The following is a 15,054-nucleotide window of genomic DNA, read 5'->3' as shown; positions in this document are numbered from 1 at the left end:
CCCGCCCAGCCAAATGAACATTGTGAACCCCTACCTATCAGCCTTACCTATCACCATTCACCACTAAGTATAGGTCCTGGAAATACAACCTAGTGAATTATTGCTATACTTTGAGGACACAAAGCCTTCCAACCTCTAAGACCCTGATGATTTACAACTCAGTCACATGAAATAAAAATGAATAAAAACTTAAACTCAACCAGGGCAGCAAACATCTCCAATATCTAAAACACCTTGCAGAACTACTACCTAATTTTCTTCTTAAACAGGATATGCTAAATTGTAACCTTTTCGATAGAATGTTTTAATTTATTTGATGTCTACTCTGGATTCAAATGTCAAAAGGAGTCACTCAACTGGCCTATAGGCACTTATAGTCTAATATCAGTCATCTCCAAACTTTGAGATTTCACAGAAATTTCTTATTTACAACTACAAAAACCTGAAAAGTCCTAATCTCAGAGTAAAAGACCTTTAAATTAAAAACACTTGGCTGTAAGAAACACTCACTATGCTGTCTTTATTTTTCTTCTTTTCCCTCAAACCCAGAGAAATACTAGTTAATCTGATTTGTTCACATCTGCTGGCTCTGGCCAAGAACTTCTTTCTCTAGGCATCGTGGTGAGATGAGGGGGTCTGCACCTGAGGCATGGATCTGTTAGTACCTTTAGTCTAGCATACACTCTGTTCCCTCCCTGTTCAGGATACCTAAGAATAAGATCTCCAGGAGCGAGAAACACATTCCAGCATGTTGTGAGTTTAAATAGAGCTTTCTTAGTGGACGGCCTATGTCACCACCACCCAGGACACTTGACTAGTTTTCATCTGAACTTGGGCCATGAAGAACTGGAGTGGGGAGGAGATCAGGACATTGAGAAGAAAAAACAATAGAAAAGCAGTGAAACAGATTTGGCTTTCAAACTATAAAAACTCATCTTAGTATAGGGATTCACATTCGACAAGATGGAATTTCAGAAAGATTGAATTCATATGAAATGGTTATGTGTCTTTATCATTTCTTTCTTTACATGTATTTTCCAATCAGTTTATATTATTTTCTTACACTCTTGTCACACAGCAAAAAAGGTTTAGCTTGTTTTGCCCTTTTTGTATGTATTTTTCCCAGTGGAGTTAAAATGTCACTCACACATGCACACACTTATACACATACACTCTTCAAACTTACAGTATCAAACCTTTATAATCCTACAAAGCCACTTTGTCTTTCCAGAGAACTTTTGGACATATTGACTTTAACTGTGGGTGTTTATCTTCATCCTATTTTCATGAGAGATGCAAGCCTTAAAACTTAAACCTAAATAAAAATTGAAATTTCAGAATTATGAAATATTAAACTGTATTTTGCCTTAAATGAATTGAATGTTACCTGGATAAGGACCTTTTGTTCAGCTTTTTAAAGTCACTGAAAACAAGTTAGAAAATGATCAATCACCTGCTTATTTTAATGTACCATCACTTTTATTAATACTAGAAATATCCCATAAGATGTAGTTTTACATACATGAAGTATAGGTGAGCAGTATTAAGACTGACATATCACCTGGGTAATAGCTGACTTTCATCAGATTTGGCGGTACTAGTAGGATGAATAATAATTAAAATATATACCTAATCGCTGCCTGTCTGTCTGTAGTGCTAATTGCTGTCATTGAAAAGACTGAATTGTTTAAGAAAAAGAGAGAGAGAGAGAAAGTCATTCTTCATTGAAGCTATCTCTGTGTATCATTGGGAGCCTATTTTTAGTACCTATAGAAGTCATGATTTTTGAATTTATTAGGGGCTGTGATGAATGATAAAACAAATCATCCATTTACATATCTTGACACTGCTTTGGAGAATACTTATTTCTTACAAGCAAGTGTCACATTGTATATAAAAGCTGGCTAATTGTGTGCTAATCTTCTGCATTATCTAGAACTCTCTGATGTGGCATTCTATCAATAGTAATATTAATTTTACTTATTTCAAATGTTCGAAATATCTTCTAAAACCCTACTTCTTTTATAATTTCTCCTCTCTTACATTTGCATTCAGCTGCTAATTAAGATTAGGAGTGCAAATTATAGAATATGTATTCACTTTAAACTATGGAGCTTTTGTAATATATGAAAATATTAATATTTTATGCATTTTAAATGTAAAAAGAGAGAAAGCATTAAAGAACATTACTAGATGTTGTGTTTGTTTTCATGTGTTTTTTTTTTCCACAGTGTTCAGTAGTTTCATTGATCTACTGTTTCTTACAGAAATCTGCCATGCTTTGTGAACTTTACTTTCTAATCTCATACAGCAACCCTTCCTTTATGTTACTCCTTCTCTCCCTGGTCCCAGAACAGTAGGGTTGCCTTGACAAATCTATTCAAAAGCCTTTCCTCAGCCTTTATTGGTGGGGACTGGGGCCTTTGAAATTCTCTCCTCACTGCAACACAGCTGACATCTTCTTCCAGACAGAATGAATTAAGGAAATACAATAAGACACTTGATCTACCAGTCAAGGATCTTTCCACAGTGAGGACGGATTCCATGGTGCACAACCAGGGCAGCAAGCATCTAAAAATACACAATACATGCTTGTTTACCAGAATAGCAATCAACAGTTTTCCAGCATGATTGATGGGATGATTTTGTTAAAAAAAAAAAAAAAAATCTGCTTGGAAATTCATTGTGTATGTGTGAGTGTATGTGTTTTGAGAAATTTGTAAACAACCAAATGAAGTTAATCACGTTCATCACATATTTTAATGGCCAGACTTCAAATATAGACTTAAAATGTACAGAAGGAATATACATTATTTTTATTTCATTTGTCTGAGTTGTATATCATCATTGCGTTCGTGGTCGATCTTTAATATGGAGGACTTTGTGCCTTCAGACGCACAGCTGCAACTCACCGAGTTGTGTTTCTTTTGAACTATGTTGATACAGCGTCCACTGAGACGGGTTGAAGTAAAAGTTAAAAGGTACTGTATTTATTTGGGCCAAATTTCTTCTACTATTATACATACAAAGATTATAGTGTAGAAATGTAGCTGTTCTTTCACATAAAATAAATGTTTATTTCAATCTTAAAGTTAAACATGGATACCTTTTTCAATTTTTCTGAATTATAATCCCTTTATTTGTTTACTTCTTGGCCATCTAGCCTTCTCTTAGAAATATATTGCATCATCCAAAGAAGTTTACATGTCTTCTTAATGTGAGCACAGATGATTGACTGAATTTTAGAACGTAAGCTTGTTTCCATACATTTGGTCATGAATAATTACTGACTGTTTACATAAGAAAATGCTTTACAGTAGATGCAAAATAAATTGAATACACTTCTAGTAGTTGATTACATAGGATAAATTAATCTCTGCAGCCTAAAAATTTTGTCTTGACTTAAATTATGTTTCAACAGAAAATTGTCTCTGTTGCATTGCAGAACTGTTGCAATTGGGTCTCTAGCTCGGAACCATTAGACACATCAGTGGAGTCCATGCTGCCTGACTGTCCCCGAGTCTCAGCAGGTATGTGTTTGATGAGAGATGTGTGGGTTTTTTTTTTAAGATAAAAAAAAATATTCTAATGACAAATAGAATTATGTTTCTTAACTAAGCATGTTATTCTGCCTGAATTGTTGAATGAATTATTGGTAAGATAGGGCATGGGTGTAATTGATTATCAGATATTTGTAAAGTAGCTCAAAAGGCTTACCCATCAAACTCCATGAGTAGGTGAAACAATTTAAGAATAATATAGACAGTGCTATTGGAGCTTAAGGAAAACAAGACTTACAGAGATGAAAAGTTGACTAAGACAAGGCCTGGGTAACCATACAGTATATCTCACAGGGTATTTGTCCCTGATTGAGTACCAACTCAATGACATGACAGCCAGTGAAGGCTAAGAGTTCAGAGAAGTGAGTTTGCTGTGGCCTGGAATCTTTAGAAAAAAGTTTTTCATACAAAAGATTTTAGCTGGACCTTATGGGTTAGCTAGGATTTGGATTGTGGGATGACATGAGGTATAGCATCCTAGGCAAAAAGAAAACAGAGTAATAACATGAGCATGGTCTGGAATGTGTCTGAGGATGCTCACAGGGAATAAAGACAAGATCGGCCTGCTGTCCCAAAGAAAAGATGAGAGGTGAGCACCTCACAAAGCAGTTGGTGTCCAGCCAGTTTAAGGAGGGCATTAATTTCCAGCCTACAGGGTTTGCACTTTAGTCTCTAGTCTCTAGATAAGAGGAGCAAATGACATTTGTCATTGCTTTCTTGTTTTGCCTTGAACAGTGCCCAATCAATTTGGATGGTAAACACAAATGAGCAGTGGTATCTGGTTATAGCTACAGAAGAGAAATGGACTTGCTATAGTCATAGATGCCACAGAATGATCTGGAATAATTTGACCAGAGTTAGTTAGGCTGTCTCTGTAATGCTGTTGACTTTCATCTGATGCTAGAGCTCAAGTCCATAGAGCAAACAGCTGGTTAGGGAAGATGGGTGTAAAGTGGGGGAGAGCAACAACGACCTGAATTCTACAAAATGAGCTAGATCCCATGAGGATGGACTTAAACCTGTCAGTTCTTGTTGCCTCTGTCCTTGGTGGTATGGGTGGTGTGGGTGTGCTGTAGAAGCCAGTGTCATTTGTCATGGAGCTAAACATGGAACACTTGGGACCAGTAGTCAGAGATGCTGAAGGAGAATCCAGGGGAGAGCGGAGCAGTTACAGTCTTGACCATTGCCTCATGCCATGAAGTAAGCTAGCAGATAAGTAAGAACTTGTGTGAACTAGACAATGTCTGCTGCTTCACTTCCATCATCAAAATCTCCCACAAGTATCTCCCCTATGGACCACTCTAACCGGAAACATACAGGAAAAGGAATTCTAGGAAATGTAGTTCAACCTAGTCAAGTTGAAACATTACAAAGGCACCACGGTCCACCCCTAGTCAACTTGGCACTCATATATATTCTCTTAAACCAGACTTAATAAACAAATAAGACATTAATAAAATCATGCTTCCATTTAACATGATAAAACGATTCCATATGCAACCAAAAGCACACTAACCCTTTCCACAGAAGAGGGTACAACATCCCTTTTTCATCTTTGGCTGATGTTCATTCTTCTCACCTTTGGTATCCTGTAATTTAAATAACTGGGAAATAAAGTTAATTACTATTGATTCATCTTATATTAGATGATGAACGATTGAGAGAGGAAAAGAAAACAAAAATATTTTGTTAATGTATATAATACACAAAAATATTCATATTAAAATACGGAAGAAATAGTCATAATTTTTGCAACTGATCATGTAGTTGTAGATGGTGTTTATAACTACTTTCTTTTGCTACCCGTTCCATATTCTCTTTGCTGTCAGCAAGCCCCTCAGCTGTTCTTAGTTCCTTGCCTGGTAAGATGACCCAAGCCTTCTGGGCCATCATCCATCCACCTGAATTAGGTTGTAGTTTTCTGTTGACTTTAATCACAGGCCAAGAGGTGCCCTAAAGGATATCCTGCATTGCAGACATACTCCTCCCACATTGTGTAGTAGCATCAATACCCTCCACTGTTGACTGAGTAGCAAAAGTGGCAAGATGGCAGTCTCACCTTCCTGTGCAATAGAATTATTGTTGTATCACCTGATGGAAGCATTCCTCCCTTTAGAACTAATACCTTTCCAGGGCCTAAAGTCATGGAAATGGGATGAAACAGTTTTGCTCTGGATCACTAAGGATTACCGTGAAAGTAGTCACTCCCATTCCCACCGCTTAATTCACAGATCTGGGAAAAACAGGATGTGATTGGCTTGAAGTTATGTATCTCAGAAAAACATGTTCTTTATCTTCATCCATTCTTGTGGGTGTGAACCCATTGTAAATAGGACCTTTGATGAGGTTATTTCAGTTAAAGTGTGGTCTAAGTGAATCAGGAAGGATCTTAATCCTAATATTGGAAGATTTATAGAGAAGGCCACAAAGAGAGAAGCCACAGGAAGCAGCCAAAACCTGGAAGTCAGTGGAAACCAGAAGAGAAAGGAGAAGACCTTGCCATGTGTATTTCCGTGGGATAGAAAGGCAAAGGAACTAGATCTCATACTAAATCCTCTTAACTATTCAGCTCTTCTCTGTCCAAATTGTTCCTTAGGATAGAACTTGCTACTCCCTGTAACCTTCTAAAACTTCTGGATTTTTACTCCAACAAATTTGACTTGAATCAGAAGATATCACATATACTCCATAGTGTATATCCATTTTTTCCTCAAATACTTGTTGACACTTACTGTGTCCCAGACATTATTCTAGAAGCTGAGGGACATAGCAGTGAATACGAAATTATCATGACTATCTTTTTTTCCAGAAAGAAAAAAAAATTGTTTCCTGGCCCTCTTCTAGTGGGTAGTTGCCTTCTTTTGACAGCTGGAATCAGCATTAGTTTGCATCAAACTAATTCTGGGGCCAGCACCCCCAGAATTTACCATACCTGCTTAGGAATACTGAACAGATTTTAAACCAAAATCAGTAGTTTCCCTCAAAGAGCCATTTTAAAAATATTGAACAAGGGGTATGACGTGATGAAAATGAGATTTTAAAGAAGATTAATTTAGCAAATGGGTAAATTGGAGGCAGCAGGCCTCGTTAGCAGATTATTGCAATGAAGCAAGTACATGGGGTTGATAGCATGAATTGGAGTGGTGGCAATGGGAATGGGGAAGACAGGAGAGCTGTAATAAAGATTACTCAGGAAACATCCACCCTCCTTGATGATAAATAGATTGGATGTGGAGGCTAGGAAAAAGGAGGAGACAATGATAAACTACAGTGTAAGTAACTGGGAGAATGAAAATACCATTACCAGAAGTAGGGAAGCTCAAGGAAAAAGTCAGTCAAATGTAAGAGATGATGAAATTGCTTTACAACCTTATTTGATTGAGGTGATGGCAGAAAATTCAAATGGAAATAACCAAGATTGTTAAAGTACCTTTGAAACACCCGAAATTCTCTGATCAATAATCCTTTTATCTGTAATTTAAAATGTTAATATTATTTGAAAATTTCAACGTGTGTACTGACCACAAATTAGTAATGGATATCTGGGTGGTACATTCAATTTAAGTCTTTTTTTACTCCCAACTTTCTAAATTATAAAATTGTGGATTTTTTTCTTGTTATATGCTTTTATCTTTTGACTGAAAGTTTCACAGCGGTAGCAGTGAAGTTGCCTGTAGAAATACACACTCATTTAACTGATTACAACTGAATCTGTTTCCCTTTCCCAAAAGGGGGGGGAAATACACCAATAGATCTGTTGCTAATAATAGCTTCATTTATGAATGGTATTTACATGTGACTATATTTTTCAAAAGCAGGTGCAATAAAATTTTACAATTGTACTTAAAATATCACTGATAATTATTTTTAGTACAGTGATACTGGTTTTATCTTTCTTTTTGAAAGCAACTGTAGTACTTCAAAACTCCACACTGGTGAGTTGGCAATATTTCACCTTATACTTAAATGGAAAAGTGCCTTTTCAGTTATTATAACTTATAGTGGTGAATGGTAGGTATTTGAAGGGGTTTGAATCTGTGTCAAGTTAGTGGTTCCCCACTTCTTTCTGTTTATAGTATTTCCTACAAGTAGTATTGATCCTTTGAATACACTGTTATCCAGAGAATGATATCATCAGTTAATAGGATCTATGTTTTTGTTATGATTCATATTCTGGTTATTTGTTTTTTATAAGATGGCAACAGCAAATATCTGACTCACTTATCTTGGAAATGTTATGAGGAAAATTGTGATAGTATCTGGAAGAATACTCTGAGTTCATCAGAATGAAGATACTGTCAAAATGTAATATGGTACTATATATATATTTTTATTAGTCATTTTAGAATTTAAGGCTATCATTTATTTTAAAACTGTCATTGATTATTTTAACCCTTGGAGTGAAAACGCATTTGTGGAAGTATTCTCCCCTCTATTTTCCTGTCTTGATATCTACTCATAAACAATAATTAACTTATTTATTCATGTTTTCCTATATTTTCTGTGACATTGATAAGGTTCACAAAATATTGCACAGAAACCAGGGCCACAGAAAGATAGAAAATATAACGAATATATCAAAAGGAAAGCTAATGGTTGAAAGAAACAGAAAGCTAGAAAGAATAAAGCTGAAAGAGAAATTGGAGTAACAGTAAAGATAAAATTAGAAATCATTCTATGTGATGTGCTATTCCCCCAAAAAAATTAATATAATTTTTTACTGTATAGAGAAGGTAGTCCCCCAGGGCAGAAAGTCTGGGCAAAGCTTGCTGTGGCTGGCAGATGACTGACAGGATGCTCTTTACCAGACTAGTTCTAACTGGGACTAGATTTGGTTAAATGCTGCTGCTAAGGTTAGCATATTTTCAGTCCCCTCCAAATGTGCTTGCTTAGTGTCTCTCTGGACATGTGTATTTAGTCTTCATGCATTCATTCAACAAGCGTTTATGGTGTACAAGACACTGCTCTAGGTGCCAGGGATATATCAGAAATATTTCAACAGATAAAATTTCCACACGGAGCTTACACTCTAGTAGCGGAGACAGACAATAAGCAAGATAGATAAGACAATTATATAGTATTTTAGACAGTGGTAATTAGTAGGAGAAAATATAAAGCAGGAAGAGGGTACCTGAAGCATGTGTGTGTGGAAGGGAGGATATGAATTTTTAGGCAGGTGGCCAGGGAAGCCCTCACTGAAAAAAATGGCATTCCTAGGACATACCTTCTGATCGTGACCTTCCCTCAACCTCCCACTGATGAAGACAGTATTTGCCTATCTGACTTTAAAGACCCTCTTCCAAATTCAAAATGCTAACTATAAACAGGATCAGCACTACTGATTTTTCATTTTGGCTCAGGCTCCAAGGGGGCAGAGCAGCAGTGCTGCACCCAAACCCTCTGTCCTTCATGGAATACTACCCCTTCACTGGCTGTAATCCCTCTTTCCCTCTGGTCCTAAGTCAGATGTGAAGCAGAAAACAGGGCATAGAGCCCAGGTTCTGTTTATTGAGCATTTGTGCCAGATGCTGTGTTCAGGCCACCCAATCTGCGTATTGATCCTGCCCATTTACCGCTATTTAATTTTTCATTTTGTAGTGGCTACCTGAGGGTTTACAGTACACATCTACTCTACCCTCAAAGAACATTGTACCAATCCATGTGTAGTGTAAGAGCCTGACAAATAGTATGCATCCAAGTCCTCACTCCCATCCTTTGTGCTCTTATTGTTATATTTTTGACTTTTACTTATGCCATAATGCACAATGCACTGCCATGATTTTCTTTAGTCAATTGATTATCTTTTAGAGTGGTTAAAAAGGATTAATTGTGAGTTGTATGTTCACCTTCATTTTCATCATTTCCTGTGCTCTTCATTTCTTTTGTGTATCCAGTTTTTGGACTGGTGTAATTCCTTTGCCTGTAGAATTACTTCAACATGTCTTGTGTAAATCTGCAGGGTTTTTTTCTAACCTTTCTTTATTAAAAGGTTTCGTTTTTCTGAAAAAAAAAAAAAAAAAGATCCTTTTCCTAGACTTCAGGGTCCCAACTCAGCTCTGAAATGTGTGCCCTTATTCCCTCCCAACAGTCCTGGAAAACCTGACCTTCTCCCCAGACCTATTTTACCAGCCCTCTGAGGTTTGCAGCAAATTATTAAGGTTATTCCACTATTCCTTATGCAAGTATAGAAAATTATAACATTTGTACAGCGCTCTGGAGTTCGCAGACCAGGCTGCTTATGTACAGAGGTGAGTGGATAGAGGCTCTTGCCACCCTCGGGCCCCCTTGGCTATGTGAAGGGTGAGGGAATCAGTGTCTCAACATACCAGTGACCACTTTGCCCCAGAAACACAGGACACAAAGCTCTACCTTATAGCTTCATTTTTCCTCCTACTGTTAAGGAAATACCTGAACATAGATTCACTAAAGCATGTGGTCTAGATGCCTGTCAACATATTTCCTCCCAGAATTTGTATCCATTGCATTGTTCCTTGCTCCTGCCATGGTTTGAGACAGGCTTTTCTCTGTAATGGAACTTGGTATAAATCTTAGCACCTCAAAATTAGAAATATAACAGAATAAATGTAAAAAAGAAGAAGAAAAATAACCATAGTAGATGTCTTAGGGGTTAAGAATTAAACTTGAAAAACTACTACATTCAGAGGGATCCATCTTGGTTCCGGATGTAGAAGAAGAGAGTTGATAACATGTACCTAACATGTGCCTAACTGTCAAACCCCATTTCCCCAGCAGAAAGTGAAGTGGAAAGTTAGCAATTAATAAGTCAATTTGAATTGTAGACAACCTGTTAATGTAACTGTAATTTTTCTTTGCTTAAATAGACCAGACTGTTTACACTGACTGAATTTAACTGAATATTTGCTAAATATTCACTTCACTTTATTGCTGGAAATACCTCTTGAGGAAATGACAATAAGGAGTTATATGTCTTCTTTGTTAGTGAATAATCACTTCCTTCTGAAGATAGCAATGAAAAATCAACAGTAATTGCTTCTAGAATCTGCTGTCATTCAGAATGTGTAGACAAGTTGAGTTGTCTAATGTTTTTAGACACAGCTCAAATTAATTAGGTAACTGAAAATCTATACTTTGCCTTGTAAACAGACCTTAAAATTCAAAGTATATTAGCATATATGATACTATTCCACTTTTTTCCCTACATGTGCTGCTCAAGAATTGTAGCATTCCTCTTTACATTCAAAAGATATATATTCTAATCCTTTAAGTGATATTTTCATTAACTAAATAGCACTTTTCTGGCAGTTTTTATTCATTATTTTAGAATTGGCCTTGTAGCTTTTATTAATTGGTTTGTCCCCCTATTCATTGTTATATGCTACCTTGTAATTATTGATGCAAAAGATGAGTATTCTAAAAGTTGACCACAAGGAATTCTTATGTTTGCAGTGAATCAGTCATTATAAATAACTATAATCAGGAACTGGGGAAATAACTGATTAGAGAATCATTTAAGATAACCTATCCTAGTATGTGATCTTCACTTACGTACATCACTAACATTTGCCCTGATTATATATATTTAATCAAGTCTTATATTATCCTCTGAGGTTGACTCTTTCAGTTTCACTAGTAATCACAGTGAATATCACCAGTCTCATTCCAGAAATCTCATTTTTTAAAAAAAAATTAAAAATAGCCATCATGTTTTTTACAACTTTCTGAACCAATTTGTGAAAAATCCTTTGAAGAATTTGGCAGTAAAGGTGGCAACTCTCCCTATACTAAGCTAACTCATCCCTTTAAAGATAAAGAAATTTAAAACTAATTATTTTTGGAATGCCATTAGATAAATAATTGAATAATAGGAATTTATATCTGTACTTGAACATTATGTAAAAAGTTACTATGGAAGCGGTATTACTTCTACTGTCCGCATAGCAGTGTCTCATGGCTCTTAATGCCATTTTCATTATTCTTGAAAAAGTCAGGCGCCAGTGGTACGTAAGACAGAAATTTTCAACCTTTTTACTGTATGTTAAGTATTGATCTCTCTTGCCATGGCTGGCTGTGCTTCACTTGTCCTCTAATTCTCCTTCCCTCGGTCAGTTCTGTCCGTGTCACTACTCTTGATGGGTCTCTCTCTGTCTGTGTGGATTGCTCTCTCTCTCAATCTCTCTCTCTCTTTCTCTCTCTCCCTTTCTCTCTCTCCCTTTCTCTCTCTCCCTTTCTCTCTCTCCCTCTCATCTGGTTTAATTTCTATGTATGACTTTTACAGTTTTTTCTCCTATGTCTCTCTGGCTTCTAGTCTGCCTTGCCAGCCTATGGACCCACATCTCCCCTAGTCCACGCCTCTCTGCCTTCCTCTGCCTCTGTGTGGTTTGCCTGGGTCCAGTTGCCCTTCACTTCTCTTTGACTATGTGGTATGTGCCTGCCTCAAGCCACAGGGTCTTCCTCTGCTGTTGCCCACACATGTCCTGTCTGCTCTGTCTATACCCTCTTTGCCTGCTCAGTCTTGTCACAGACAGACTGATATCAAGTCACCAGGGATAAATCTGTCTCCTGGCAAAAATACCTGGCAAAACATATCTCTTTGGAGATAGGCTTTCTAGATGGGATTTGGAACATTTAAAATGAATTCAGTTGATTGCAGTTTCTTAATTTCTGAAATGCTATAGAAATGATTTGTTGAAAATTTGGGCAAAGAAACATACACGTCATTTTAAGTTTTCTGTGGCAGTGATTTCTAGAGGAGACATTTTGTAAGAGACCCTAAATTAAAATGAAAATTCAAAGTGAACATTAGGCACTACACATAGACCAAATATCTTCTATTAATAAAACCCCAAGATGTTCTAAGTTATCAGCACTTTAAAAGCAGGAGTATATTTTTTAAAGTTTTGGTTTCATCATATTTCTCAAAATATAGTCTTTTTTTAAAGGAAGATAGTTCTATTTAATCAAATTTACCCATAAAATTTATGACTTAAACTTTAATTTCTAGGTATGACAACTGATTCAACTGATATTTGATGTCTAAATATTCTTTGCGAATTTGTACTAGCATTTCTGTCCATATTGTCTGTTAATATCCCTTCAACCTCAACTCTTCAATATTTTGTACCAATAAAGAAATTGTATTCCAGCTAGTTGGCATGTTTTAGATAACTTGCACGGCACAGTCATTGACAGAATTCAGTTGTGTTGCATAATTTCTTAATTTCTAAAATACCATAGAAGTCACTTGTAGAATTTGGGTAAAGAAACATGCACATTATTTTAAGTTTATTTCTACAGCAGTGCTTTCTATGGATGAGACTTTTTGTAAGAGACCCAAAATTAAAATTTTCTAATAACCTTCAAAAATTAATATAGGCTTGGAGATTCTTTTGTTATTATCTAATATTTCAGAAGTTTTGAAAAAGCAATATAAAATTTTCAGATTTTTACTTTTATTTCCTTTTAATAAGTTGTCATCAGATAAATTTAGTGTTCTTTTGATTTGAATTTATGTGACATAGTAGCCACTCCTTTCCTCCTTAGTAATTAAATGTATCCAATATGTGGAATTAAATGATACGCAGTATGAATTTTACAGTGGCAAATACAGACTTTCATAACCATTGTAGTTTAGATTTTTTGCAGGACTACTCTTATCAAGTTAATTGTTGTTTGCTTTTCTTCGGAAACAATATCAAGCATGTAAAATCACATAGACAGCAGAGCTTAAATTTTTAAAAATCCTAATATAATTACTTTTGCCTATTATTTAATTCATTATTTAATTTGTTTTCCTTAAAAAGCCTAATCCCATGTCTGACCTCAAACTTCAGTTGCTCTTGGTTTTGTTGAGGCAAGAAACTGACTGTAAAGATTTATTGTTTAATTCTACAAAGATTTCCTGACTCATAATATGTGCTAAGCACTAGCCTAGACTCTGAGGTATAAAGATTGCTGAGACTTGACTCCTGCCCCACAAGGAGCTCACAGTCTACTTAGGCAGAAGTCTCTTATTTATTGCAAATATTCTCTTTGTTCCAAACCAGAGGATGATCACTGAAATGTGAGACAAAAAGGTAAAGGACTTCTGAACTCTTTGAGGACCCAAGAGTAACTCTTGGTCATTGACACCCTTCCTTTGTTACATGGTACTCCTATGCTACCTAAGAGTTAGTGCATCTTCTGAAAATGTCCTTCCATACTATTACAAGAACCTGACCTTTTACTCTAGAAATATGTTCCAAATGAATATGTTACTTACTATTTCAAACTCCTTAATGATAGTAAGTGAGCATTTATGAGGTAGAGTTTTAGATTTATCAAGACTGTGGAAATGTGTATTCTCCTTAATATATGGAAAATTAATTGAATAATACAGAAGAAGATCTGCAATCACATGGCCTATAACTTGGATATAATATTTGTACCATCTCATTGGCTTATTGTGAGAATTAAGTGAAACATGGTGTGTAGAACTCTTAAAATAGTACCTGGCACATGGGAAGGACTCAGTAAATATAGGCAGTCCTCACATTGCACAATTCTGATACATACAAATTTAAGTTAACACATGGTTCCCATTTCAGTTACCACAGTATATTAACTGTGAGTAATTGCATTAAATACAAATTCTGCTGTTAGCCCCTTCTCTGTGAAGTCCACAAATGCCTATGTAAATAACAGACACGATCGTGATCAGTGACCAATCACATCTCTTCTTTCAAAGTCTGCCGTTATTCATCACTGCACATCAGTTATTCGGTTCATGCACAGATAGTACGGTCTCACAATGATAAACCCACGTGACATTTTACAAAAATGGTTAACTGAAAGAGAGAACTGGCCAACAAAGATGAAAGTGCAACAGCAAAAAAAAAAAAAGAAGGAAAGAAAGAAACACTGGAAGTGAAATTGGAAAGTGTTTATAATGAAAAGGATGAAGATGTCCCAGAGAAAGTAATGACTACCGAAAAAAAAAAAAAAAAACTTCACATTAAAGGAATTCTCAGAGATAATTCATGACATTGAAAGTGCAAACCATAAAATGTTGGAAGCTGAGCGAGATTAGAAGTATGACAATTTGCCAAGGCATGGAAAGGATATGCTGATACTGTATTGTAAGTTATATGATGAAAAGAAGGCAAGCAGTACTTATCGATATGTTTTTTACAAAAAGATAAAACATTTTAATCCTCAGTGTTTCTAATTTTTAAAATTACAGTTCACTAAATGTTTTACTATTTTTTATTCTATTCATTTATAACTGACAGTAAGATACTTTTAATGTTATTTTAAAGGTCATGGGTCCATCATAATTTTCCCATTGGTTAATAAGATAATTTTGCACAGTTTCAGCTTGCACAGTCCCATACTACCATGCAAAGCAAGGACTCCCTGTACTTACTATTATTATTAACATTTATTTTGTTCAGCGAGTCTTGTACAATAGTTTTAGGGAAATCATTAATTTTCAATATGTAGGAATTCAAAAAATTCCTATCATTTTTTTTCCTGC

The 15,054-nt window shown here is 35.8% G+C and overlaps 1 protein-coding gene across 20 annotated transcripts in view; it reads left to right on the top strand.

The window, feature by feature from the left end:
• FAM172A (family with sequence similarity 172 member A) overlaps window positions 1–15,054 on the top strand; it is a 546,681-nt gene that overhangs the window by 335,157 nt on the left and 196,470 nt on the right. For 18 of the 20 annotated variants that reach the window (XR_005211300.1, XR_005211303.1, XM_037800716.1 and 15 more), the window contains one exon: window positions 3,446–3,530. Coding sequence is in view for 17 of the 20 variants with exons in the window: in XM_037800716.1 (XP_037656644.1) it covers window positions 3,446–3,530 (85 nt within the window). In the remaining 3 variants the exon portion in view is untranslated. Of the gene's footprint in view, window positions 1–3,163; window positions 3,372–3,445; window positions 3,531–7,466; window positions 10,743–15,054 lie in introns of those variants that run through there. The other 2 variants (XM_037800715.1, XR_005211304.1) reach the window with 2 other exon arrangements.

This window comes from Choloepus didactylus, chromosome 13 (assembly GCF_015220235.1).
Source record: "Choloepus didactylus isolate mChoDid1 chromosome 13, mChoDid1.pri, whole genome shotgun sequence".
NCBI classification, from domain to species: domain Eukaryota; kingdom Metazoa; phylum Chordata; class Mammalia; order Pilosa; family Megalonychidae; genus Choloepus; species Choloepus didactylus.
The sequence above is the reverse complement of the archived record's forward strand: the minus strand, read 5'-3'. Positions and strand labels throughout refer to the sequence as shown.